Here is a 23,269-nt window from a genome sequence, read left to right as displayed (position 1 = left end):
CCTGCTGCCTGCCAGCGGGCTCTCTCTGCTAGCTTGGGGGAGCCCACGAGTGTCTGGGGCTAGAAACAAGCCTTCATTAAGAACCAGTCTGTGCAGAGGTAAGACTGCAGGGTCTTGGAAAAAGCTCTGGATGCTGAGGGCAGAGGCCTGGGTTCTGATCTAAAATTCATCTCATTATTTATTTATTTATATACCTCTCTTGTCTGGAAATGCTTTATGTGGCTCTCAGGGCCCATAAAGCTCAGCAGGGCAGTCAGTGCTAATTGAAAATGTGGGGGAGGAGGCTGAGGGCAAGCGAGGGTGGGGTGCTACAAGCAGCTCTCCCCTCCTCGGAGCCTGGCCACTTTAGGACCCCAAGAATCACCCAGGCAGGAATTAGGCTGGTGTTCACTTGCTGTTATGACCCTAGAGCACCACCATTTATTTGTGGTGAGCTCTGAAGGCCCAGCCTGTCTTCCAGAACCTTCCCCATCTGACGAGGGAGGCCCATGACTGAGGAAAGCAGGATTCTCAGCCCCCAGAAGAGGGGTCACACCACCCCCAGGGTGCTGGCTTGTGTTTGCTGCCTTTCCCATGGGCTTCATGCCCCCTCCCCCTGCCCAGCCTCCCTGAACATGGTGTCCTGTCCCACAGGTGTCCTACTACAACCAGGCTACCCCGGGCTTTCTCAACTACGTGACCACCAACGTGGCTGGCCTCTCCTCGGAGTTCTACACCACCTTCAAAGCTTGTGAGCAGTTCCTCTTGGACAATCGGAGCGATCTGGCCCCCAGCCTCCAGACCCTCTAGATGCCTACAGTAGCCTCCGCGTGCCCACTCCTGCTGTCCTGCCCCCAGGGACACACTATGCAGTGCATTGAGGAAGGCAGAGGCATTTATTGCTTCCTGCCTACCCCTGTGGGAAGCCTTGACCCAGGGCTCCGCCTGCCCAGCTCCAGTGGGCGCTCAGTTCCGGCTAACATCCGCCAGCAAGTCTTCACGGTAACTCCGGGGCAGCCTGTAGTAGACCCGGGTCCTGTCAACAGCCCTGGCTGCCAGCAGCACTGCCTGCACAGATGCATAGTCGCCCCCCTCTGGGCCGTGTTCCACTGTGACGGTGGCCCGGGGGGAGGCCGCCAGCAGCCTGGCCACAACTCCGACCATGTTCTGGCCCAGCGGCCCAGCCCGCAGCTGGAAGGACACAGGTTGCCAGAGACCCTGGCATAGCTCCAGCATATCCGTGAGCAGCTGTTCCCTGTAGCCACTGCCCAGTACCTCCTCAGGCCAGGCTGGTGCCACTGTCACATGGGGGAAGACATTAGCCACAGCTGCAAGCAACTCCCTGCCAGTCACGTGGCCGGGGACTGTGAAACTGCCGTGGGAGATGGTGGCCCCGATCCACACAGGCCGGGTCAGGTGGCCGAGGGTGGAGAGGTGGGCCAGCGTGGTCAGGGATGGCCGGAGGGCTGTGGGCTCTGCTATATGCAGATGGACACCCCAGCGTCCGGGCCGCCCAGCGAGCCGCAGCAGGCAGGCCTCCAGCGTCATGGTGGGACCTCCTGGGATATGTATGATGGGCACGGGGTCCTTGGCTGCAGGCCTCTGGAGGCCAACGTTCAGCATGATCATGCCTTCTCCGTCTGAAAGAGGAAGTGGAGACAATAGAGTCAGGAGTTCAGGTCACGGTGAGGTGTCAGACGCCCTTATTAAAGGGGCGGTGATGGAGGCAGCCAAGGAGAAGCTGGCGCCCCGTCTGCCAAGATCTGTGTGGATGGTCTGGGCTCCAGGTAGAAAGGGTATTTTACAAAGGTTCCCGGGGGTCATGGGAATGACGTGATGAGCTGCTGGCCCAGCCCCGGGGCCTGTGCCTGCCTCTCCCTCAGGGATATGAGCCTTAGGAGTCCTGTTCTCTTGATACCACCGTACTCTGCAGGCGCCACCGGGCATCCAGCACATCGCCATGGTAACCGAGGCCCTAGCTTCCTGCCCTGAGCAAAGGAAGGGCCCGCGGGTGGGCTAGGAGCACAGGGGCTGAAGGCCCATCTCACCTGGTAGGCTAACTGTGGCGGTTCTCCCGTTGCCCTGGATGTCAGGAACCAGCCACTCCACGCTCAGACCGTCCCCCCCGGGGGCCTGGAGAAGAGGTATCAGGCTGCCTCCCGTGTAGTAAATTCGCTTCCGCGTGGCATTTGCTGTGGACCCCAAATTGTCAAGATGAAGTGACCACCATTCACCGAGCACCTTCTCTGCGCCCTGTGCCCACACACGCTTTTCTCAGTCTTGAGGCAGAGGTTCTCCCCTTGGGGATGACAAGACGGGACTTGCCCAAGGTCCCACAGCCAACAAGCAGAGTTACTGGGGTTGGAACCTGATGGAGCTGAGTTGGCCTGGCCCCAAAGCCAGAATTCCACCTCCCCTCACCTATGTGACTTCCATGGTAGTAATGTTGAGTCTACTATTGGGTTTGAGTCAATGGGTTTCCTCTGAGATGACTTAACTGCAGGGTCTCCTAGGTCCAGGGTCAAGGGGATGAGGGGTTGGGACAAGCGAATGGGTAACATCTGGGCCACTAATTAGTACGTGCACTGGAGGGGGGGGTGGTCTCTGAGGAACTATACTGTAAAGGAACCGAACATGGCTTTGCATCTGAGCTGTGCTATGTACAAGCGAATGACTGTGTAGGTTACTTGTTTCCCCAACTACAAAATGGAATCCTTGCTTCTGGCCTACCATACCGAGGTCTGGCACACCATAGGATCCTTTGACCTGATTCCACTCTGAATTTTCCCTTCTGATGATGCTACATCACCCCTCCAGCTCTGCTCCACTGTCTACCAATGGTGCCCTGTGCAGAATCCAGGCCCACCACCTTCCCTGTCCACCGCACACCCCTCCGTACCGGCCAGCTGCTTGAACTTCGACAGGACAGGCTCGAAGAGGTCATAGTAGACTTGGTGGGGAGCGCTGTTGTCTCGGATATAGAGGAGATCGTCCACTGACACGGGGTCCATGACACCCTGCCACAGCGTCAGGCTGTACCTGCAGCCCAGAGAGCCAGCTCAGCGCCTGCCTGGGCCCAGCAAGGTCCACGGCCCCACTCCTGTGCTCAGAACTGGAGCCTCACTGGGCAGGGATAGGGCATCTGACCTTCAGCTTCCCACCAGCCCCTTCTCCCCTGAGAACTACCCCCTTCCCAGGAGCAGGAGAAGCCACAGGAGCTTCAGAAGGGAGAATGAGTGAGACGCTGAGCAGGAGGGGCCAGCCTGCCCTGCATCCTCACTGGGAGTGTCTATTTCTGCTCCTGTCTTAGGAAAGGGACAGGGACAGAAAGGGATGGGTACAGGGCAGTGGGGAAGAAGTTAGGTGTGGAGGGGGAACGGGACAGCCCTTGGAGCTCCTGTGGGAAGTGGCTGAGAATGGTGGGACTGGACAGCTGGAAGCAGACTGTAGGAGTGCAGATGGGGAGTCCCTACAGGACAATCCTGAGCACAGCTGGCTCCCACAGGAGGAAGACTTGCCACTAGGTGGAGTTATCCACCAATGGACTGGCTGCTGGGGGTGGGGGTGGGGGGAGTCAGCCCATCACCAGAGGTACAGGAGCAGAGAGCAGGGATATTGTAGAGGATGGGACCACCAGTAGATATTGGACAGATATGTTTAAGCATCTGGAATCTCCCCTGGGGGCATTGGTGCCTGGGGGTGGGTTTGGTGGCTCAGGGACTGTGGCAGGGGCATGGGAATTCTCACCTCTTCGACTGGCCCAGAAGCCAGCTGAAGTGGGGCCAGGCAGCCCGTACCATGACAGCGCGGACGGGGAAGGTGACCTTCTGTGGCAGTGCTCCCAGCAGCCCCTGCATCTTCTCCACCATGGCTCGGGTGTATGTTGAATTTGAGAACAGGGGCACATAGAAGGTGGTCCAGCCCGGAGACAGGGTGGCTTCAGGATACTTCTCCTGGACCAAGGCCAAGAACCTGCCAAGGAACAGAGATACTGGCCTTTGTGAACCTTGCTGGCCCCTTCCTCACCTCCTGGGTTCCCATCACTGTGCTAGTCCTATGGAATGTAGACTATGAAGACAGAAGCAGAGTCCTAAAGAGAAAAAGTGACTTACTGAGGTCCTACAAATGAGGCATGGACTTTGGAACCAGGGGGTTCTGGGTTGAGGTCCCACCTCTAAACTTGGGCAGCTCATTCAACCTCGTTGATTCTCAAAGATGGCATCCCTTCTGGTAGGGCAGGGCCTCTTCAGCATCCCCATTGGGACAGGAGAGACAAACCAGGGCCCCAGATGTGGGGATCTAGACTCTTTAGTCATGAGTCTAAAACTTCAGATATTATTTTTAAATTCCGTTTAAATTTTGCCCTGATTTCAATTTTATTCTTGCCCTTTCCTTCTCCCCAAACTGTTGAGTAAAATCAATGCTCCAAGAAGATGAGCCATATTTATCTTGGGCCGCTGACTACATTTTTCCAACTGCTGCTTTCCAAAGGCACCTCAGTTTGAGAATCACAATAAAAATTGGACGGGTGGATTGTTGGCTGGCTGGCTGGACAGATGGAGAGATGGATGATTAGAATCAGGAAGACACCTGGCTTTGAATCTTTGTTCTGCAATATTTAGACTTAGGCCAGTCATACAACTACAATGAGCTAGTTCCTATACTAATGAAGTGAAAATAATAGTACCTACCTCATTTTCTTGATAACGAAAGTACTTTTAGAAACAGTGTCTGGGCACATAATAAACATTCAACAAATTGAGTCTCGATTACTGTCAGCTTTCTCTTCTGCAAAATGGGGGAGATTCTCTTAATCTAGTGTTGCTAAGTAAGGGTCAAATTTGACACACTTTCTCCTTTTGTGTGGCCTTTCATTATAAACTATAGAGCGCTAGGCAGCTGGAATATGTGAGGACTGTTGGTGGCAGTGCTGGGACTGCAGAGAGGCTGGGGAAGGAGTTAGCACTTTTAGACTTTTCTCTGGCAGGCCAGCCCTGCTGTGGTCACTGAGGATACAGAAAGGGCTGGGCCCTGTCTGCCCTCCCGGAGTCCACCATGGAGTAGGGACTACAAACCTGTCATCTGGCCGAGACAGCCCAGTGAAATCAGGGCTGTGTTAGGAGAAAGTGTGAATGAAGGCTCTCCGCAGCCTGGGATGTTGGGGTAATTTTTGGAGGAGGCAACGACTGGGCAAAGGTTCGCAGGGAATGGGGAAAGGCATTTGGGGCAGAGGGAACAGCATGTACAAAGGCTAAGGTCAGATTCTATGGTGTGGCTGGACATAGCTGGGGCAGAGAAGTGAGTACTCACTGCGTGGCATTGACCTCAATTGAGATGGGCACATTGGGGCCCCTCAGGATGTCGGCATTGATCCACACAGGCCTCCGGACTCTCCCTTCCTCTGTCAGCCGCCGCAGGAGGGCCAGCGAGGGGCCCACAGCCTTGATGCTCTTGAAGTCAAGTTTAATGCCTGTGGGGAGAGGGCCGAGGGCTTGGGGAAATGGCCCCTCATGCTCAGGGCAGAAGGAGCCAGCAGACACGACTTCCTGGAGCAGAGAGAGCAGGTTTGGGGCGGGATAGGGTGGGGGAGGAGGTGGGAAAGCAGGGAGCAGATTCCGGCTGGGTGTGAAGAGGGCTTTCCAGCAGGCCTAGCTGACCCCCAGGGGAAGGAGCCGCCCCTGCCCCTGGCGGGGACGAGTCAGAGGCCACCTAAGGGTCTAGACTTAGGCTGGTGCAGGGGCCGGCAAGCGCAGGATAAAAAAAGACTGTGGTTCTTGGACAGGGCAGGCTTAGAGGGTCCTAAGCCAACTTAGCCTGTGTGGAGGTCACGTAGCCTGCAGGAAGGGGTGGCGTTTGAATAGAAGGGGGCCGTGGAGGTGGAAGGAGCCCCCCCACCCGTGAACAAAGGCCTGTGCTATTCTGGCAGCGAGGCGTTGGAGAAGACTGGCGATGAGGGGAACCACAGGAGATGAGGCTGGGAAGCTGGAGAGGGTGGTTGAAAGCCAGGTCAAGGAGACAACACTGTCCAAGGACAATGGGGAGCCATGCTGGGCTGAAGAGGGGGAGTGACAAAGTTGGCTTTTTGGAAAGCTCGCTCAGGTGTGCCCATAGTGATGGAGGGAAGATGAGAGGGCCTGGGTTTGGGGCAGGATGTGGGTGGATGGCAGAGCCGGGGAGAAGCAGGAGGCTGATACCCAATTCTGACCGAAACTGGCAGATGGACCCGGGAGGGAAGGGCAGACCTGGGCTTTGAATAGGTTGTACCCAGTTTTGGAGGATTCAGAGGGAGCAATCTGAGCAAGTCTGGTGCTTTATGGTGTACCTTGCCCTTTCCCAAACCCCACCTCACTTAGAATGCCCTGGGCCTGGGCGTCCGGAATGCCTGGTTGGGAAAGTCCAGGCAATGAGCTGGGAGACTGGGACTGTCCTGGCTTGGGGGGTGGAGGGGAGGGGACCACAGGGCCAGGGAGGGGCTGAGAGAGTCCTTACCCTTCTGGGAAGAGGCCAGCACAGCCTCCAGCCACTGCTGCAGGGTGTTGTCGCTGTAGATGGCTGGCGGGTGCGCCATGATGGGGACCCCTGTCTCGTTGGCTGTGTCAAGTCCTTCTATGTTGACGTCTGCCTCCAGGACCATGGCGTTGCCTGGGCGAGACGCAGAACTCGGTCAGTTCCTTTTGCAATTTTTTTTTCCCATCATCAAAGTGTGACACATTTATCAAAGAACATTTGGAAAATACGGAAAAGCAGGAAGAACAATACTCATCCACATTTCCATCATAGGTCACATTTTGATGTATTTTCTTCCATCTTTGTCTATGTATGTTTTTTACATCATTGAGACCATGCTGCATTTATAATTTTAATCTTTTTCAATATTATGACATTTTCACAATCATTTCTTTTTTAAAGGCTACAAATGCTCTGTTTGAGGGTGCTCACCATGATTTCGTTAGCCACCTCTTCTTCCTGAGACATTTTGGTAGTTTCCAATTCTTTGCTAATAATGATGCATATTTCATCCCGGTTTTTGAATTATTTCTAATCCCTACTTGTGGAATTTGAGGCAGGGCCATGCAGGGCCATTTTTAAAACCCGTATTATCAAATTACTGTCTAGAAAAATTGTTCTGATTCATGTTCCTGCTTGAAGTACAAGAGCTTGCCTATCTCCCTGTGCCATAAAAGCACAGAGCATTGTTATTTTAATTTTTAAATTTCAATTTTTAAAATCCTGTCCTCCAGAAGTCGGTCTAGGAGGGAGCTAAGGCCTTCCCAATGGAAGTGGACCCAGAAGTCCCTGCCAGAGTCACTGGGCGTTTGGGGTGTGTAGTGGAGGGGCGGGGGACGGGGGTTCAGCTCTACAGCCTCACAGGAGGCCTTTTCTCCTGGTTTACACTCACAACCTCCTGACTTCTCACCTCTAGACCTGCTCTACCCAGCAACTGAGTGAGTATTCTATTCATGTCACCCAAGAACTGTTAAAATCCAAGCTCTGATCAGCGGGTCAGGGGCGGGGCTGAGACTGCATATCTAAAGCTTCTAGGGAGAGCTGGCCAGGGACCACACTTTGAGTAGTGAGGCTTGAATTTGTTTTGTCCTCCCATCTCTGGGCTCTTCCTCCTGGCTGTTGCCTTGGCAACACTCTTCCCTCTGCAGCTTTACTAGGCTACCTTCTGCTCATCTGCTAGCGTTGGCTTAAAATATCACTTCCTTGGGGAGGCCATGCCGGAACCCTATGTCCAGTCTGCCTTAGTCATCTGCCTCTGTGCTACTCTTCTGAGTGCTTGGCCCTGTGTAGTTAGTTGCTCACTTAATTAACCTCAGCCTTCCTGAGTGTGGTCACCAAGGGTGCAGGGTTGGGATCTGAACTGACCATCACTTGAATTTTGGGTGCCTAGATGGTATCAAGCCTTAAAAAAATGGTTGTTGAATGATGAACAACTGAATGGATTAATGATAGAAAAGTCAAGATCAGTAAGCCCAGGGCGGGCCCTGATGGCTTAGCGGTTTAGCGCCGCCTTCAGCCCAGGGCATGATCCTGGAGTCCTGGGATTGAGTCCCACATCGGGCTCCCTGTATGGAGTCTGCTTCTCCCTCTGCCTGTGTCTCTGCCTCTCTCTCTGTTTCTAATAAATGAAACCTTAAGAAAAAAAAAAGGGATCAGTAAGCCCAGGTCCAGAAAGATAAGCTTGGCCAAAGCTGCAGATAATTTTTGCAGATTTCTCTAAAACCTGGGTGCTTAGATTTCCAGGAGGGGGAGGAAGGTGAGTGCTGGGATGTCCCTGGCAGTGAGCCAGGCATTTCACATCATCCCATTTCATCCCAAAATTATGGACCCTGCTTCTAAGAGTGCGGACTCCCTGGTTTCCTCATTGGCGAGATGGGGATGACCTCCCCAGGCCATGGAAACAGGATGTGAACATAAAAACACATTGTTAAACCATGAATGGCTTTATGAAGGCCGCCTTCATTTTCTGACTTGAGCACAAAATTCTTTTATCTCGTGGTTTGTTGGGAATGCAGAGAGAGGGGTCCGAAAGGCTTGGGGCCCCAATGAGGCCTGGATAAATCAGGCTGGAACTGGGTTGGGCTGCAGGTAAGAGCTCAGTGAGAATGGATGCATTGGGGTCTCCTTCCCCATCCAATGGTGGGGGAGCATTCCAGTCTCAGGGACACAGGGGTGCATCGAGAGCCATCTGAGTCATTATGACCCTCTGATGCTGCTGCTGCTTGGCTTGACTTGCACTAACTGCCTCCCTTGGAGACACTGGGAGCCCCTCGGCAAGGGGGCTAGATGTGATTAGGTCACATCTCATTTCTGAGCCTTCCTCCTGGGATTGACCCAGGGACTCAGTGAATGCTCAGTGAATTGGACTGAAGACCAGTGGAAAGTACATTTTGGACCTAACGTGCCTCCTTGTGATTGCCACCTACCCCCAACAACTTCTTCCTGGCAAAATCGTCTCATCATGAAAAGTTGTTACTTGCCTTTAGATGCTGAATCTGGTGTTTGGGTGGGGTGTGAGGAGGGAAGGACCCATTTCCTGTGGCCCCAGGAGGGAAGGAGGGCTGGCTCCCCAGGGAGTGGACAGGAAGTTACGGAGCTCTCCCCTCACCTCACCCCCGCATGTCAGGACAGACCTGAACCCAGACTGCAGGCGTGAGCACTGGGATACATAGGTAGCAATCTATGCTACTCTGGCAGGTTACTTGTCTTCTCTGTACCTTTTTCTCACAAAAATTAAGTAATAGGATATCCTTGGTTAGGCATTCACTAAGTGTTTAATCATTATTTACATGGCCGTATCCCCCTCTTTGCCTGGGTTAGTCTGGTATATTTCTGTGGGCTCAGCATAATTTGGTTTGGATGATAAATGGTACAGAAAGTCTACCTATCCACGTTCTGCAGAGGGAAAAACTGAACTGTGGACAGATGATGTCACCTGTCCCAAATCACTTGGCAGTAAAGGGCCAAGGTCAGATATGAACCCAGTTCTGATTTCACCAGCCTAACCCTGCCCCTGGGTCTCACTCAGGGTCCTCACCCCAGCTGTGCACCACCCTACTTCCCAGGGGCCTACTCCAGTGATGTAGCAGAACCCTCAGGAGGAAACTGGGCCTCTGGATCCCTGAGCTAGGCTAAGGGGCACCTCTCCATGCTCCCTGCTGGTGGGCACTGCCTGGTTGGGGCCGCTGGCCTTCTCTTTGGCCAAGGTCCTGATGTAGTGGGGCCAGGATGCGACTTGTGTCTGCTACCCTAGAGCCGCCATAATCACTCTGAATTGGAGGCTCCGAGGCATTACACAATTTGCTCAGCTTTTCACAGCTCAGTTTTGATAGCACTGAGGCTCAAATTCACATCTTCTGGCTTCCATAAGTTTTGAGGGCAAGGATCTCCTAGCCGGGACATCTGGCAGCTGGCAGGTGGTTGGGGCAGAGGGCAGGACGTGATGACTTTGGAATCAGACATCTAGTTCAAACCATCATGCCACCACATAGGTAATGCTGTCTCAGCCCACCTCTGCTCTCCTGTCATCTCCACCATCCCCTCCTCCCTGGCCTGTCCCAGTCCTGGCAGCCAGACTTACTGCGTAGGGCAGCTTCCATCTGCTCCCGGCTGTTGGCCGCGTGGTACCAGCTGACCAGTAGACCATCCTGTCGGCTGATCTGGCCCAGGCTCTGAAGGTAGTCTAGCATGTCTGCGTCGGGGCGGCAGACCGCATCCTGCTCACAGCCTGGAATGAAAGCCAAGGGGGCTGTTCACCTCAATTCTCACCTCTGCCTGAGACTCCTGCCCGTTTCATCCCACTGATCATCCCCGGGCTCCCAGGGCATGTCTAGCAGAGAGACAGGGACTCCAGAGTCATCAGCATTGTGAGAGAAATGTGTGGGCTCCTGGGCACAAGGAGATGCCCAACCAGCTGGGGGAGTCAGGAAGGTCACAGAAGAGGGAACATTTAAGGGGGCTTGAGGATGGGTGTAAATGTGACAGAAAAGGAGGTCTGGGTTATTCCTGACAGAGAAGACAGCATAAGCAGAGCCTGGGCTGACGGAAAGAGTGTGGTCACCTAGAGGAATGCCACTGGCCTGGTACAGATAGCAGTGGAGACATGGAGAGGGCAGGGCTGGAAGGGGGTGCTGGATCAGGCTGTCAATGACTGTGAACGCCAGCAAAGGGGTTGGCCATGTGCTGAGGGCAGCCAAGGCAGCTTGTGTTGAGCCCCTCTCAGGGGCTGCAGAGCGAGGGCTGGCTGGGAGAGTAGGCCGCACCCAGAGGCTGTATGCAGGGAAGCCCCAGCAGGGATCAAGGACACTGGAGGCCTGAGAGCTCAGTGGGCAGGGAGGTCAGGCGGTGGGGAAAGCAGAGGCCTCAAGACGCCAGGCCTGAGGGTACAGACATGAGGCAGAAGGGGGGGGTGGAGGCCACCCCCAGGTTTCTGTGGGAAAGGAGGGGCCCTTTACCCAAATGGACACAGGGAGGAGCGGATGTGGGGGGGGGGAAGATGGATTGAGCTCCATCTGCTGAGCCTGAGATCCACACGACCCCCAGAAAGGAAGGTCTGCTTAGGGGTACAGGAGTGAGGCCTGGGCTGAAGGCAACAAGCCCGGTGGCAGAGGAGGGGAAGGTTGATGGGGCCTTCTGCTGGGGTTAGGGTCTTAGTGGGGATGCGGGGTGGGAGAGAGAGAAGGCCATCAGAGCAGTCGATGGGAAGCCAACCAGACGGCATGGCATGACGGGAAGGCCCCTACCTGGCTGGTTGTGCTGCTGCTGCTGCTGCAGCGTGAAGCTCAGGACCAATCCGATGGCAATCACCAGAACCACACTGACACTGCCCACAAGGGCCCATTTGGCCCGACTCATCGAGCACCCCTTATTGCAGCCCATGACGATCTTCTGTGGAGAATGCCTTCCAAGTCCCCACGGCTCAGAGTCTCCCAATGCTCTCTGTTGCTGGGATCTGCTGGAATTCAGGAGCCCCTGGTAGCATCCAGTTCTCCACCAAGGCACTCTGGCTCCTGCAGGCTAAGAGAGTCAACAGCGGAGATAGCTTCTGAGGCTCCTCCCCCTTCCCCACCCTCCTCTTCTATCCACACCCTCCCAGGATCTTAACAAATCAAGTAGAAAGGCCTACCACCTCCCAAATGAACTTTGAGCACATTAAGAGGCCAGAGAATGTTGGGCTTGCCTGCTCCTGCCTGGGAGTTGGGAGACCGGAGATGTAGACCCAGCTGGCCCTTGCTTTCCTGAGACCTGGAGCAGGGGTCTTCCCCTCGCGGGCCCTGTTCTTCCCCTGTGCAAAACGTGGAGGCTGGATTGATCTTTTCCTTGTTTTGCCTTGCCCCAGGAAGTCACCAAGGTCAGGCGAATGTTGATGACAAGGACAGATTATATCTGCCAGAGGCCTATGAATTTTCCTTCCATCCCAGCTTGTGGTTGATAGATTATCTACCTGAGTTTGAAGCTAACAGGCTTGGTGTACCAGCCCCGATCACGATCACGCAGAAGCCACAACAAAAGGGCAGAGTCACCACCTCATGCTGAGAGTGTCCTGGGGGCTCTAGTGTGGGAAGTAAGTTAGAAACTATCCCTACTTCAGGGACCCCGGAGTTTAAATGAATCCAAGAATCACCTGTAATACACACAGGACTTTGGTTTATAGAGGTTCTCAGAGATGTCTATCAGGGTTACGGGTGACTGATTCAAGAGTGTGCGTGCATGTGTATGTATGTGTGGACGTGTATGTATGTGTGCACATATGTAAGAATATCTAGAATGATGAATGATGCCTAGATGAGCAGATGGAAGGCAGCTAGGGGCTGGGGAGCAGGTCAGGAGGGAGTAAGGTTCAGGCCTTGTGGAGTCATGGGGCTTGTGGGTCATCCCTGAAGAGCTAGGAGGACACTGGATATAGAAGTCTGGGGCTTGGGACTAAAATGAGGGTGAGAGCATCATTTCTTGCCCAAAGGCAAAGAGAGAAGGGTTGTTCCAAGCAGCACACTGTGTGCTGCTCACTATCCTTGGGAAAGATGCCAGTGAGCTATGAGCTTGCCTGCCTCTCTTGGCTCTGTGGCTTCTGCAGGCTACATCTTGGAGGAAGGACCTTATCCAGCTCTGGCTTTTGGCAGGTGGAACAGCTCTGAAATGGGCACTAGGCTGCCAAGACTCCACTGCCTGTGACGCTTCTCATGAGATGGATAACCAACTGTTGCTGAGCTCCCTTTTGCATGTAGCACTATGCCAGGCTCTGGGGAGCCACCACCCATGACATATTGTAGGAGACAAGAAGCTGAGGGATGTCAGGAGGCTTCAGCATCTCAGATGTAGAGTAGCCATTCTAGTGCTGGTGCTCAAGGAGGGGAGTTCAAGCCCATAAGGATGTCAGACCTGGCAAGTGCCAATGGCAAGGCCCTCAGGGGGAGCATGATGGATCAGGGAGACATAAGGGGATTAAGAGCACAGAGGGGGAGCCCCAACCTTCTACGGGGCCAGGTGGCCTTCAGAAGAGGCACGGCCTGAGTTGACTTGGAGAACCATGGGGAAGGGGAGTAGGGAAGGATGTTCCAGATAAAGCAAGCGATGTGCGTGGGAGGGAGCAAAGGCATGTAGGAGAAGGCTTGCTTGGGGACGTGGGCAGTGCAGTATGACTGGATTACCAGGTGGGAGTAGGGGTGCTCGGGGAGATGGATCTAGGGAGGCGAGAGGCCTGGGTCACCTTGATAAAGAGCTTGGCCCCAACCTGGATGGGGTGGGAAACCTTCACCTATGGGACAAGCAGGAGAAAGACTTGCTTAGCTTTTGCATTTTGGAAGGTGATCCTGGAAGCTGGTATTGATTGAAAAATGGCTGGAGACGCTCTGACTCTCCCTGGCACCTGGGCCATCTGTTTCACCACCATCCTTTCAATCCCCCAGCCACATGACTTCCCCCACCACACCACTCAGAAAGGCTTGCCAAAGTGTGAACCCCAGGTTTTGTTACCTGGGTCACTTTGATATAGAGAAGAAATGAGAGGGTGTTAGAAAGCACCAACATTTCAGATGAGGAGCAGCCATCTTTAGAGCGGGTACCGCAGGAGGCTCTGCCCACTGGGCCCTGAGAGGCTCCCCCCAGCTTCTGTGAGGCTGCATCCCCCACAACCCCCCAGAGAAGTTCATCAGAGTGTGGGGAAATGCAGCTTTAAGATATCCGACCTAGGAAAAATCCAGCTCATGAACATTCAACTCGCACTAGCTGGGGCCTGCTGAGTCTAGGGGAGAATCTAACATGTACCCTGCTCCTCAGACATTTCGAATCCAGTTGCAGTGTTAAGGCCATGGGGGCAGAGAGAAGGCCCTCCGGCCAAATCAAAGCTATCTGGGAAGCTTCCTGGGGGAGGCAGTGTGTGATCTGGATCTTGAAGGGTGGGGTATATCTCTTAGGGAGAAAATAAAAGCTTATTATTTTTCCCCTTATATAAGTGGTATAAGGTATTGGAGGGACTCCTGGGTGGCTCAGCGGTTTAGAGCCAGTCTTTGGCCCAGGGCCTGATCCTGGAGACCCAGGATCGAGTTCCACATCGGGCTCCTTGCATGGAGCCTGCTTCTCCCTCTGCCTGTGTCTCTGCCTCTCTGTCTCTCTGTGTGTGTCTCTCATGAATAAATAAATAAAATCTTAAAAAAAAGAAAGGTATTAGAAATTCAAAAACATGGAAAAAGGAAGTTATTATCTTAAAATGAACAATGAGATCCACTAACCTATTATAATTTGCTTTTCATTTTATAGAAAGTCTTTCCAGTCATTTCAGTGTACATTTATTATTAGTATTTTTGCTTTGTTTTGCCTTTTTAATGGATGTGCTAATTTTCTATTGCTGCTGTAACAGCATGGCTTGGGGAGGGAGGCATGGGGGCGGGGGTGGGGTGGATTAGAGCAAGAATTAGATTAGAAGACTCATTTCTTCGGCAAATAAGTATTGAAGATGCTGGGTACCAGCTCTGGGTCAGGCTTTGGGTACCAGGCAAGCAAAGATGAAAAGACATCATCTCTGTCCTTAAAACATTCTCAGTATAATGAAGGAAATAAGGAAGTGAGCAGGAAAATTTACAGCATGCTGTCATAAGTGTTCTGAGCTATGCTGCAAGAGCAAAGGAGAAAATCCTAACCCTGCTATGGGGAGGGCATCGTGGAGGACCTCCTGAAGATGATACCTATGGGGTTTTGACAGATGGGTAGGAGTTATACAGGTGAAGTGAGGAGGAATTGAAAGCAGAAAGAGGTAGGGGTTCCCAGAAAAAGAAAGATAAGCATAGCTTTCTTGACATAAGAAAAGTCATCTTAGGCCCTCAGCCATCTTGTGAAAGAATGTAAGAAAAAACAGCCCAGAACATTGCCCTATCATATTCAGAAGTAAAGATTGACTTGCTACACATTCTGAGTTATCTCTGCAGGATCTCAGCCCCTCTGAACCCTGAGACACCAGACCCACATTGGAGCCAGAGAATCAATAATGTTGACCCTTGCAAGGAAGGCCTCGAGATTTGACCCGGGCTCAGTCACCATCATGTAACTTTTGCCCCAGTTCCATGCTGTATTCCCCATTACACAAGTCCCTTCATGAATACTGTGCATTCTTAGCTTAAAACTCCCCCAATTTTGTTATTTGAGAGGACACTGCTTTGGGGAAGACCCCCAGGATGTTCCTTTTCTTATAGGTAAAACCCTTCCTTTTCCTATTCTTGGGCTTGGCTGTGTCTTATGGCTCAACACCAAGAGGCAAACCCAGTTCTGAGCAACAGAGTGGGATGGAAAGAAGATTCTAGATGGGGGAAACACCATGAGAAAAGGCACAGAGGCAAGAATCATTACTGCAAGTTTGGAGAAACCACTGTGTTGCTACAGCAGCAATTGTGCAGGAAGAAACTGGAGGAGAGGATACTGGGGAACATTTCCAGTGGTACAATGGACTAGACACACTGGACAAACCCCCCAGGGAAAACAACTTAAAAGCTGAATAAAATATAATAATCTCTTAAAGTGCATCTCTCAGCTAATGTAAGAAAAGACTGAAAAATAACATGTAAGCAGGAGCTCTGAGGGATAAGCGACTGTCAGGCTGACTTCTGTCCTGAGGAATTTTGCCAAACTCTGGTGACACTGAGCCTCCACTCTGGTGGCTGTACAGATTGAGGTGACAAGGCATAAAGCCCAGGGTCCCCTCCAAAGTGGGGATTCTAGTAGGATACACCTTCATGAAAATGGAATCCAAATGCTGCACCCTTAGTGAGGGTTACAGAGAAATAAACCCACTTGCCAGTTTTGATATTGGCACTTGTGGGTTAAAAAAAATTTCTGTGGGGGCACCTGGCTGGCTCAGTAGGTAGAGCAGGCAACTCTTGATCTTGGGATCATGCGTTCAAGTCCCATGTTGGGCATGGATCCTACTTAAAAAATTCCTCTGAAAATTATTAAACACAGGCTATCCCTCATACTGGTCCTTGGTCCAAATTCATACTGCCTAGGTGGTCCAAAATTTCTAAATGGTAGAATTTAGTTTAAGTTAGTCAGAGGTGCCCCAAGGTGACTAGCAGAAGCAAAAACAAATCTTTTCAAGAGGATCATGGCTTCAAGCAGGACTTAAGGAATTCCCAGGCAAAGAGTCAAGGAAAATGAACAGCTCATAGTCTACAACCCCAAAATTCTTAAGAAAACAAGGTCCCATGAGTGAAAACTGACAGAAAGGCAAATAGCAGAATCAGACCAATTAAATCTTTAGAAGTCAAAACCACCACACAGAGAATAAAATGATATGTTTAAAGAAATAAAATCTAGCTTGAAAATATAAACAAACAACAGTAGACTATACAGAATGACCAAGTAGATTTGAGAGGGAGCAAAACAGAACTTCCAGAAATGAAAAATACAATTAAAATAAAAAATTTAATGGGAAGACTTAACATAGTTTAGACACAGCTGATTTGAGAATGAGACAAGATCTATCCAAAAATCAGAGATGGGGAAGTTTGAAACGTTAAGACAGAGAGAAGGGCAAGCATACGTGTAATCAGACTTGTAGAAGAACTGGGAAAGAATGAGAGAAAGGGAGTTATTTTCTTCTATTTGTGGAAACACTTCTAAGTGATTGACCAACAACCTCCAGATTTAGGAATCACAATGAATCTCAACTTGGAAAAAATAGAATAAAAAGCAACCCATAACTACATATGTCATAGAAAAATTGCAGAACATCAAGGTCAAAGATCTCAGAAGCTGCCAGAAATAATAGGTTGATCAGCCCCAAAAAGCTGGCAAACTGACTTCTCAAAGCATCAATGGGAGCCAGGAAGCAGTGAAATATTAATATTACCGTTGCTGTGCTCAAATAAAATAACAGATACCCTAGAATTCTACATCCGGTGAAAAGAGTTTCAAGAAAGGATAAAATGAAGTGTGTGTGTGTTTTTTTTTTCCAAGCAAAAACTAGAAGAGCTCATCACTGACAAACTCTTACTAAGGAAAAGATAAAGGCTAATCAGACACTTAAGTAACTGAGCCACTCAGACTCCCTGAGAAAGACTATTCTTCAAGCAGAAGGAAATTGATCCTAGATAATGGGTCTGAGATTCAACTTCAAAAATGGTCATCCAAGATATTGGTCAAACCTAAACAAACATGGATCACATAAATCGATAATGTCTAATTGGTAGGGTGTAAAAAACAAAAACAAGCTAAAATAAAGAATAACAATAGTGTAGAAGTTGGCAGGTGGCTGACTGAACTGAAACTCTTATAAGGTCTTTTCGGTTTTCATTTGTTGGTTTTCCAAAGGCAGATCACACTATTACTTAATTTTAGACTTTGCCAGTAAATATGCATGTTCAAATGGCCAGGGGATCCCTGGGTGGCTCAGCGGTTTGGTGCCTGCCTTTGGCCCAGGGCGCGATCCTGGAGTCCTGGGATCGAGTCCGGGGATCGAGTCCCACCTCAGGCTCCTGGCATGGAGCCTGCTTCTCCCTCTGCCTGTATCTCTGCCCCTCTCTTTCTCTCTATGTCTATTGTGAATAAATAAATAAAATCTTTTTAAAAAAATGGCCAGTGTAACCCTAAAGACCTTAAGACATGGACTATGTAACTTCCATGCGAGTAGAAGAGAACAGCAGAGTAAGAGAAGGCAAGCAATTCAGAAATCCTAAAGCAAGTAAGAAAAAAAGAAAAATAAGAAAAAATTTAAAAGGAGAGATTCCAGTTCTAGTAATGGCAATGTGGCTCCTTCAGATCAACCCCCCTAGAGATAACAGCTGCAAACTCTGGACAAAGTATATATATTTTGATTTTTAAAAAATATTTTATTTATTTATTCATGAGAGACACACACAGAGAAAGAGAGAGAGAGAGAGAGGGCGAGAGAGAGAGAGAGAGAAAGACAGAGACAAAGTATATATATTTTGATTTGTAAAAAATATTTTATTTATTTATTCATGAGAGACACACACTGAGAAAGAGAGAGAGGGAGGGAGAGAGAGAGAGAGAGAGAGAGAGAGAGAGAAAGGCAGAGACACAGGCAGACACATGAAGCAGGCTCCATGCAGGAAGCCCAATGTGGTACTCGAACCCAGGACTCCAGGATCACATCCTAAGCTAAAGGCAGCCCGTCAACCCCTGGGCCTCCCAGGAATCCTTCTTTGGACAAAAACAAAAAACAAAAAACAAAAAACAAACAAAAAAAAAGGAACCCGGCTGGCTAACTCAGTGGAGCATGAAACTCTTGATTTCAGGGTTGTGAGTTCAAATTCCACGTTGGGCATACAGTTTACGTAATCTAAAAAAAAAAGAAAAAAAGAAAAAACTTAAAAAGAAAAACGAAAAACTACCTGAACATTCTGGAAAGAGATAAAAAGCAGGAAGAGACCAGAAGGGAGCCAGTATTTGGAAGGAGAAGCTACCACATGCAAAAATCTGTGACGTCTCACAAACCGTGCTCAACCAAGAAAGCTAGAAACAAGAGTGTGCACTGTATAATTCCACTTAACGGAGTCCAGTAACAGGCAAATCTAAACGATGGTGCTAGAAGTGGGGTTAGGGGTTGTCCTTGATGGGGGATGGTGACTGAAAGGTCTCTGGGGTCCTGGCAATGTCTATTTCTAGGTCTGGGCGCTGGCTGCATGCTGCACTCACTTGAAGAAAATTCATCAGAATTGGCAGATCCGTGCGGTTGCCCGTATGCGTATGGGGTTCCAGGAGGAACGAACAAATCAAAAGGCAGCAGAAACAGGCAGAGGCAGGAGCAGGCTGTGGAGGGGCCTCGGTGCCAGACGGCCTGGACGTGACCTGTGGGCAGAGGGAGACGCTGAAGGCGTGGGAATGAGGTCGGGGGGCTCCCTTGCAGCCATACAGTGGTGGCTAGCGCAAGAGGGGGCGCTTCCCTGCGGGCTAGTATTTCAATGATTGGCCCAAATCTGGGCTCCCTCTGGGCTCCCGGTGATAAGGACCCGAGCCAGAGTGGAGGGTGTGGGGTTGGAGGGACGGGACAGATTTGGGGGCAACATTGGAAGGACGTTTGGTTAATTGGTGGCATGAGGCTAGGGGTGTCAGGGTGATGCGGGAGAGCTTGGGTCTTGTCTCACGGAGTCGAAGAAGGAATCTCCGAGGACGCAGGAGCATGAGTGAAGCCATAGAAGTTTATTAAGCAAAGATTCAGAGAAAGTTCTCGAAAGTGAGAGGGGTCCCGACAGGGTTGCCCTCGGGGGCTTGTAGGGTCGGTCTGTTATTGAAAGCCAACCAGGGAACCTAAACCCTTTTAACCCTATCTATTGATATCACCATTGAATGAGGACTAGTTATGCTTTGTTGGTGACAGATGACTGTTGTTAAAAAAGACCCGCTTCCCGCCCACACCTAGGGCAGGGTGGTCTGGTTTGTTTCCATATCTCTGGTTTCTTTACCCTCGGCTTCTTTGGGAGTTTTGTGGGCCTGCATCCACGGCCCCCTACCTAGCCCTGCCTAGCCCCATGTGTCCCTAACTCAAGAGTGGGTTTTTGGGAGAGGCTTGTCACGGCAGCTGGAGAGCGAGTGAGGGGCTACTGGGACAAGACAGGAGCTCCTGCCCAAGGAGGATTTTGTTGAGAAAGAAAACTTGGCCATGTTGGTTGGTTGGTGGAAGAGGCAAGTGGGAGGGAGCTCTAGATGGCCTGCTCCCCCTGCCCCAGGTGAGGGTGGGGAGGGGTGGGGGTGCGGTACAGAGCCTGGAGCTGGCAGAGTGGGAGGCAGAGGGGTGGGGGCAGAGAAGGGGGACTGAGGTGGACTGGACAGGAGAGATTTCACTGTTGAGCGCCCGGAGGCGCCTGGGGTGGGGACCTTGGGGGCTGAGGCAGATTTCCAAGTGGGATTTATTTTTTTTTAATTTTTTAAAAAAATATTTTATTTATTTATTCATGAGAGACACAGGGAAAGGGAGAGGCAAAGACACAGGCAGAGGGAGAAGCAGGCTCCATGCAGGGAGCCCGATGTGGGACTCGATCCCGGGTCTCCAGGATCAGGTCTGGGGCTGAAGGCGGCGCTAAACCACTGAGCCACCCAGGCTGCCCATCCAGGTGGGATTTAATGAGCGGGGTAACCCAGAACACAGCTTAGTGGAGAGGTTCGCTACCGCCCTGTAAACCATGCCCAGCGGGTTTTTCAGTGGAGTCACTGGTAATCTTAATCGGCTTACTTCTCACTTGTTACAAGTGTTTTCTGAGTGAGATAGGAGAGTCTTCAATTCCTTATCTGGGAATCTAGGTTTCAGGGTCTGGATTCCGGGCGGCCGGGCCCTCCTCATTCCTGCCCTGCTCTGCACTTTATCTGCGCCCCGGGTGAGGAGGCAGAGGGTGGAGCAGGGAAAAGATAAGGGACACCCATGACCTTGGGCCAGGCTCTTCCCTCCGTGGCTCTCAGTTTCCTCCACAGGGCTGCCTGCTGCCAAGGCCTTCCATACACAGCCCGCGACCCGCAGGGCTCGCTCTGCCTGCTGCACCCCCTGCCTGTAACTTTCTTCAGAACCAGGCTGTTACCCCGAGATAAACAAGAACTTAGGTTGTACGGTGAGGGGCTTTGATGGCGAGGCTTGAAAGCTGGGCAAGGAACTTGGACTTCAACTGAGTAAGGTCATTTCTCGGCTGTGGTGGAGGGTCCTTCTTTGAAAGGATTACCTCCCTGCCTCTAGCTACCCTGTCGGCAAGAGGTGGGGCCTCATTGGCCGGGGACTCCTAAGTCACGGTGACCTCACAAAGACTGCAACACCAGCCTGGGCTGGGGGGAGACTAGGTAAGCTGAGGGGTGGCTCTGGGAAAGTCCCAGGGGTGGGGGCAGCCTCCCCAGCCTCTACAAGGCAGTTACCACCTTGACTCCAGCCCCCACTGGGGAGAAGTCTTCCCCCCTCTGGCTGTAATTCCACAGTTAGGACTTCATACTTTTGGCTTAAAGCTGAATTTTCTGTTACCATGTGGATGCCCCAGGTGGAGGTAACACATTGAACTTGGCTCATGGAGAAAGATTTTAGTCTTGTTCTGAGAACACCGTGGGTGGGAGCTGGGGGAGGTGAGAAGACCCAGGAGAGAATGCCATAGACTGGTGGGCATGGGACGGAAGAAGGCAGAGAAACTGGAAGCCAGGCTGGGTCTTTATTTCAAGTCCCCCTACCCTACCCTCACCCAGGGGGAGAAAGGGGTGATGAGGACGAGCATTTACTGGGGGACTACTGGGGCTCAGGTGTTATGATCCTATGTGCATTATCCATTTTTTCTCCTACACTAATCTTATGGATTGAGTATGAAGACTGACGCTCAGCATGGCGAGGTTACTGCCCATGTTCACACCACTGTTGAGAGACCGAGTGGTTCCAAATTCGGGTCTAGCTGCCCACAAAGCCCTGGATTTGTGCATTATAACTGGGCATCAGGACATTTAGGTTGTTTTTGTTGGACTTTACCAACTCCTAGGGTAGGGGCCTAAGTGGAAATGGGATTAGGGAATGAGAAACAGGAAGATATGGCTTCATTGAGTGATTCGTGGCTCAGAAATATCAGAAATTGCAGGAAAAGCAAAATTGAGAGGATCTGGTATGGATTCTGACTACCGTTTCCTGGGGCTTTACAAACATTATTTTGGATTCCCAAATAGTCTGAATTAACATGCCAGTAAGTGAGGATAATGTTACCTATCTTGAAGAGTTGTCATCAATCCATCCATCCCCCACTCCATGAATGTTTCTGAACCTCCCCTGTGTGCTAGGCCCTGTGCCATGTGCTAGGAAAACAGGGGTAACAAGATAGGCAGAGACTGACTAAGCCCATTTCTTAGAAGACATACAAATGAACAGAGTGATCCTCTAGGACAGAGTTATCACGTGCAGAGAGCACTTCCACCCACATTTGAGGGTCCCAGGAAGACTTCCTGGAGGAAGGGACACCTGAACTGGCATCTAAAATGTTACATGATAGCCAGGGAAAGTGATGGAGATTTAAATGGAGAAGTTTACAGGAAGAGGAAGGAATATTTACAAAGGCCCCAAGTCAAAAAGGAGGCCGACACATCTGAGAAGTTGAGAGTGGTTCAAGTATAGGGGTGGGGAAGGGAATGGTTGGTGCTAGAGAGATCGAGGCCCGCTGTGGCCTGAGGTTCTTAGTAAAAGAAACACAGCCACCATGCTGTAGACCAGGATGCCTGTAGACCAGTGGCCTACCCACCAGTTATGTGATAATCACTTTGGCGTGGAGTGAAAGGGGGAGAACTTGATAAATGTCTAATTTCTCAGCCCCCTCAGAGGTGCACAGTGGAAGCCCAGAAATCTGTCTTATAAAAAAAAATACGAAAAAAAAAAAACTTTAGCTACACCCCATCATTTGAAAACCCATGAGGAGTCACAGAGGGGTGCTACGGGGGAATGGAATAGTTGGATCGGTATGCATTTTTTCTTTGTCTGAGAATATCTTTATTTCCCCTTCATTCTTTAGGCATAGTGTTGCCAGATGTAGACACCTTTGACATCTTTATGTTTATGTCTTTCACTAAATTTGGGACGTTTCCAGCTATTACTTCTTTGAATGTTTTCAGTACTCTCTCTTCCTCTGGAACTCTAAGGGTGTTAGATATTTTGTTTTGTACCACAGTCCCTGAGGCTCTGTTCACTTTTTTTTAGTCCATTCTCTCTGTTGTTCAAATTAAGTAAATTTTATTGATCTGTCCTTAGCTCACTGATTTTTTTTTTAAGATTTTATTTATTCATGAGAGAGAGAGAGAGAGAGAGAGGCAGAGACATAGGCTGAGAGAGAAGCAGGCTCCATTCAGGAAGCCCGATGTGGGACTCGATCCCGGAATTTCAAGATCATGTCCTGGGCTGAAGGCAGGCGCTCAACTGCTGAGCCACCCAGGCGTCCCTAGCTGACTGATTCTGTTCTCTGTCACCTCCACTCTATTATTGGGCTGGTCTAGCAACTTAAAATTTTTTTCAGTTGTGTCTTTAAGTAATTTCTATTTTGATTTCAATAATTAAATTTTTTATAACTTCTATTCCTTTGCTGAGATTTTCTAGTTTTTCATTTGTTTCAGGAAGGTCAGTAATTGCCTGTTGAAGCATTTTTACAACGAGTGCTTTAAAATCGTTATTGCAAACTCTGATCTCTGATTCACTCAGTACTGGCATTAGTTATCTTTTCCCAAATGAGATTTTCCTAGCTTTTGGTATGATGGATAATTTTTTAATATATCCTTGACATTTTGGACATTACGTTAAGAGACTTTTGATCTTACTTAAATCTATTTTAGCTGGCAATCAGCC

The 23,269-nt window shown here is 50.6% G+C and overlaps 3 protein-coding genes across 8 annotated transcripts in view; 2 read left to right on the top strand and 1 right to left on the bottom strand.

Annotated features, from left to right (window-relative positions):
• The window catches only part of ACOT11 (acyl-CoA thioesterase 11), an 88,381-nt gene extending 83,640 nt beyond the window's left edge, over window positions 1-4,741 (top strand). For all 5 annotated transcript variants that reach the window (XM_072730836.1, XM_072730838.1, XM_026007012.2 and 2 more), the window contains one exon: window positions 634-4,741. In XM_072730836.1, coding sequence (XP_072586937.1) covers window positions 634-789 — 156 coding nt within the window. In that variant the 3' untranslated portion in view covers window positions 790-4,741. The remainder of the gene's footprint in view (window positions 1-633) is intronic.
• On the bottom strand, window positions 857-11,575 carry FAM151A (family with sequence similarity 151 member A). The gene is made up of 8 exons (XM_026007014.2): window positions 11,229-11,575; window positions 10,067-10,213; window positions 6,469-6,621; window positions 5,290-5,449; window positions 3,727-3,951; window positions 2,879-3,018; window positions 2,028-2,171; window positions 857-1,619 (listed from the first exon to the last, which is right to left on the bottom strand). The coding sequence occupies exons 1-8, from the start codon at window positions 11,362-11,364 to the stop codon at window positions 946-948; spliced, it is 1,779 nt and encodes a 592-aa protein (XP_025862799.1). The 5' UTR covers window positions 11,365-11,575; the 3' UTR covers window positions 857-945.
• Window positions 11,576-20,414: 8,839 nt separating this feature from the next.
• Window positions 20,415-23,269, top strand: part of MROH7 (maestro heat like repeat family member 7) — a 54,566-nt gene continuing 51,711 nt past the window's right edge. The window contains exon 1 of one of the 2 annotated variants that reach the window (XM_072730835.1): window positions 20,415-20,757. The gene's annotated coding sequence lies outside the window, so the exon portion shown is untranslated. The remainder of the gene's footprint in view (window positions 20,758-23,269) is intronic. The other variant, XM_026007011.2, reaches the window with a different exon arrangement.

The sequence above is a fragment of the Vulpes vulpes genome, chromosome 12 (genome assembly GCF_048418805.1).
Source record: "Vulpes vulpes isolate BD-2025 chromosome 12, VulVul3, whole genome shotgun sequence".
In the NCBI taxonomy this organism is placed as follows: domain Eukaryota; kingdom Metazoa; phylum Chordata; class Mammalia; order Carnivora; family Canidae; genus Vulpes; species Vulpes vulpes.
Note: the sequence above shows the minus strand (reverse complement) of the source record. Positions and strands in the feature narration are given on the sequence as shown.

What these genes read in the sequence shown, in the direction of transcription:
- FAM151A (XM_026007014.2), bottom strand. Translation starts at nt 11,364, where the DNA reads ATGGGCTGCAATAAGGGGTGCTCGATGAGTCGGGCCAAATGGGCCCTT. An exon ending in CTTCTGGGCCAGTCGAAGAG is followed by an intron (nt 3,019 to 3,726) that starts GTGAGAATTCCC and finishes TCTGGGCTGCAG; the next exon opens with GTACAGCCTGACGCTGTGGC. An exon ending in CGCCACAGTTAGCCTACCAG is followed by an intron (nt 1,620 to 2,027) that starts GTGAGATGGGCC and finishes TTCCTCTTTCAG; the next exon opens with ACGGAGAAGGCATGATCATG.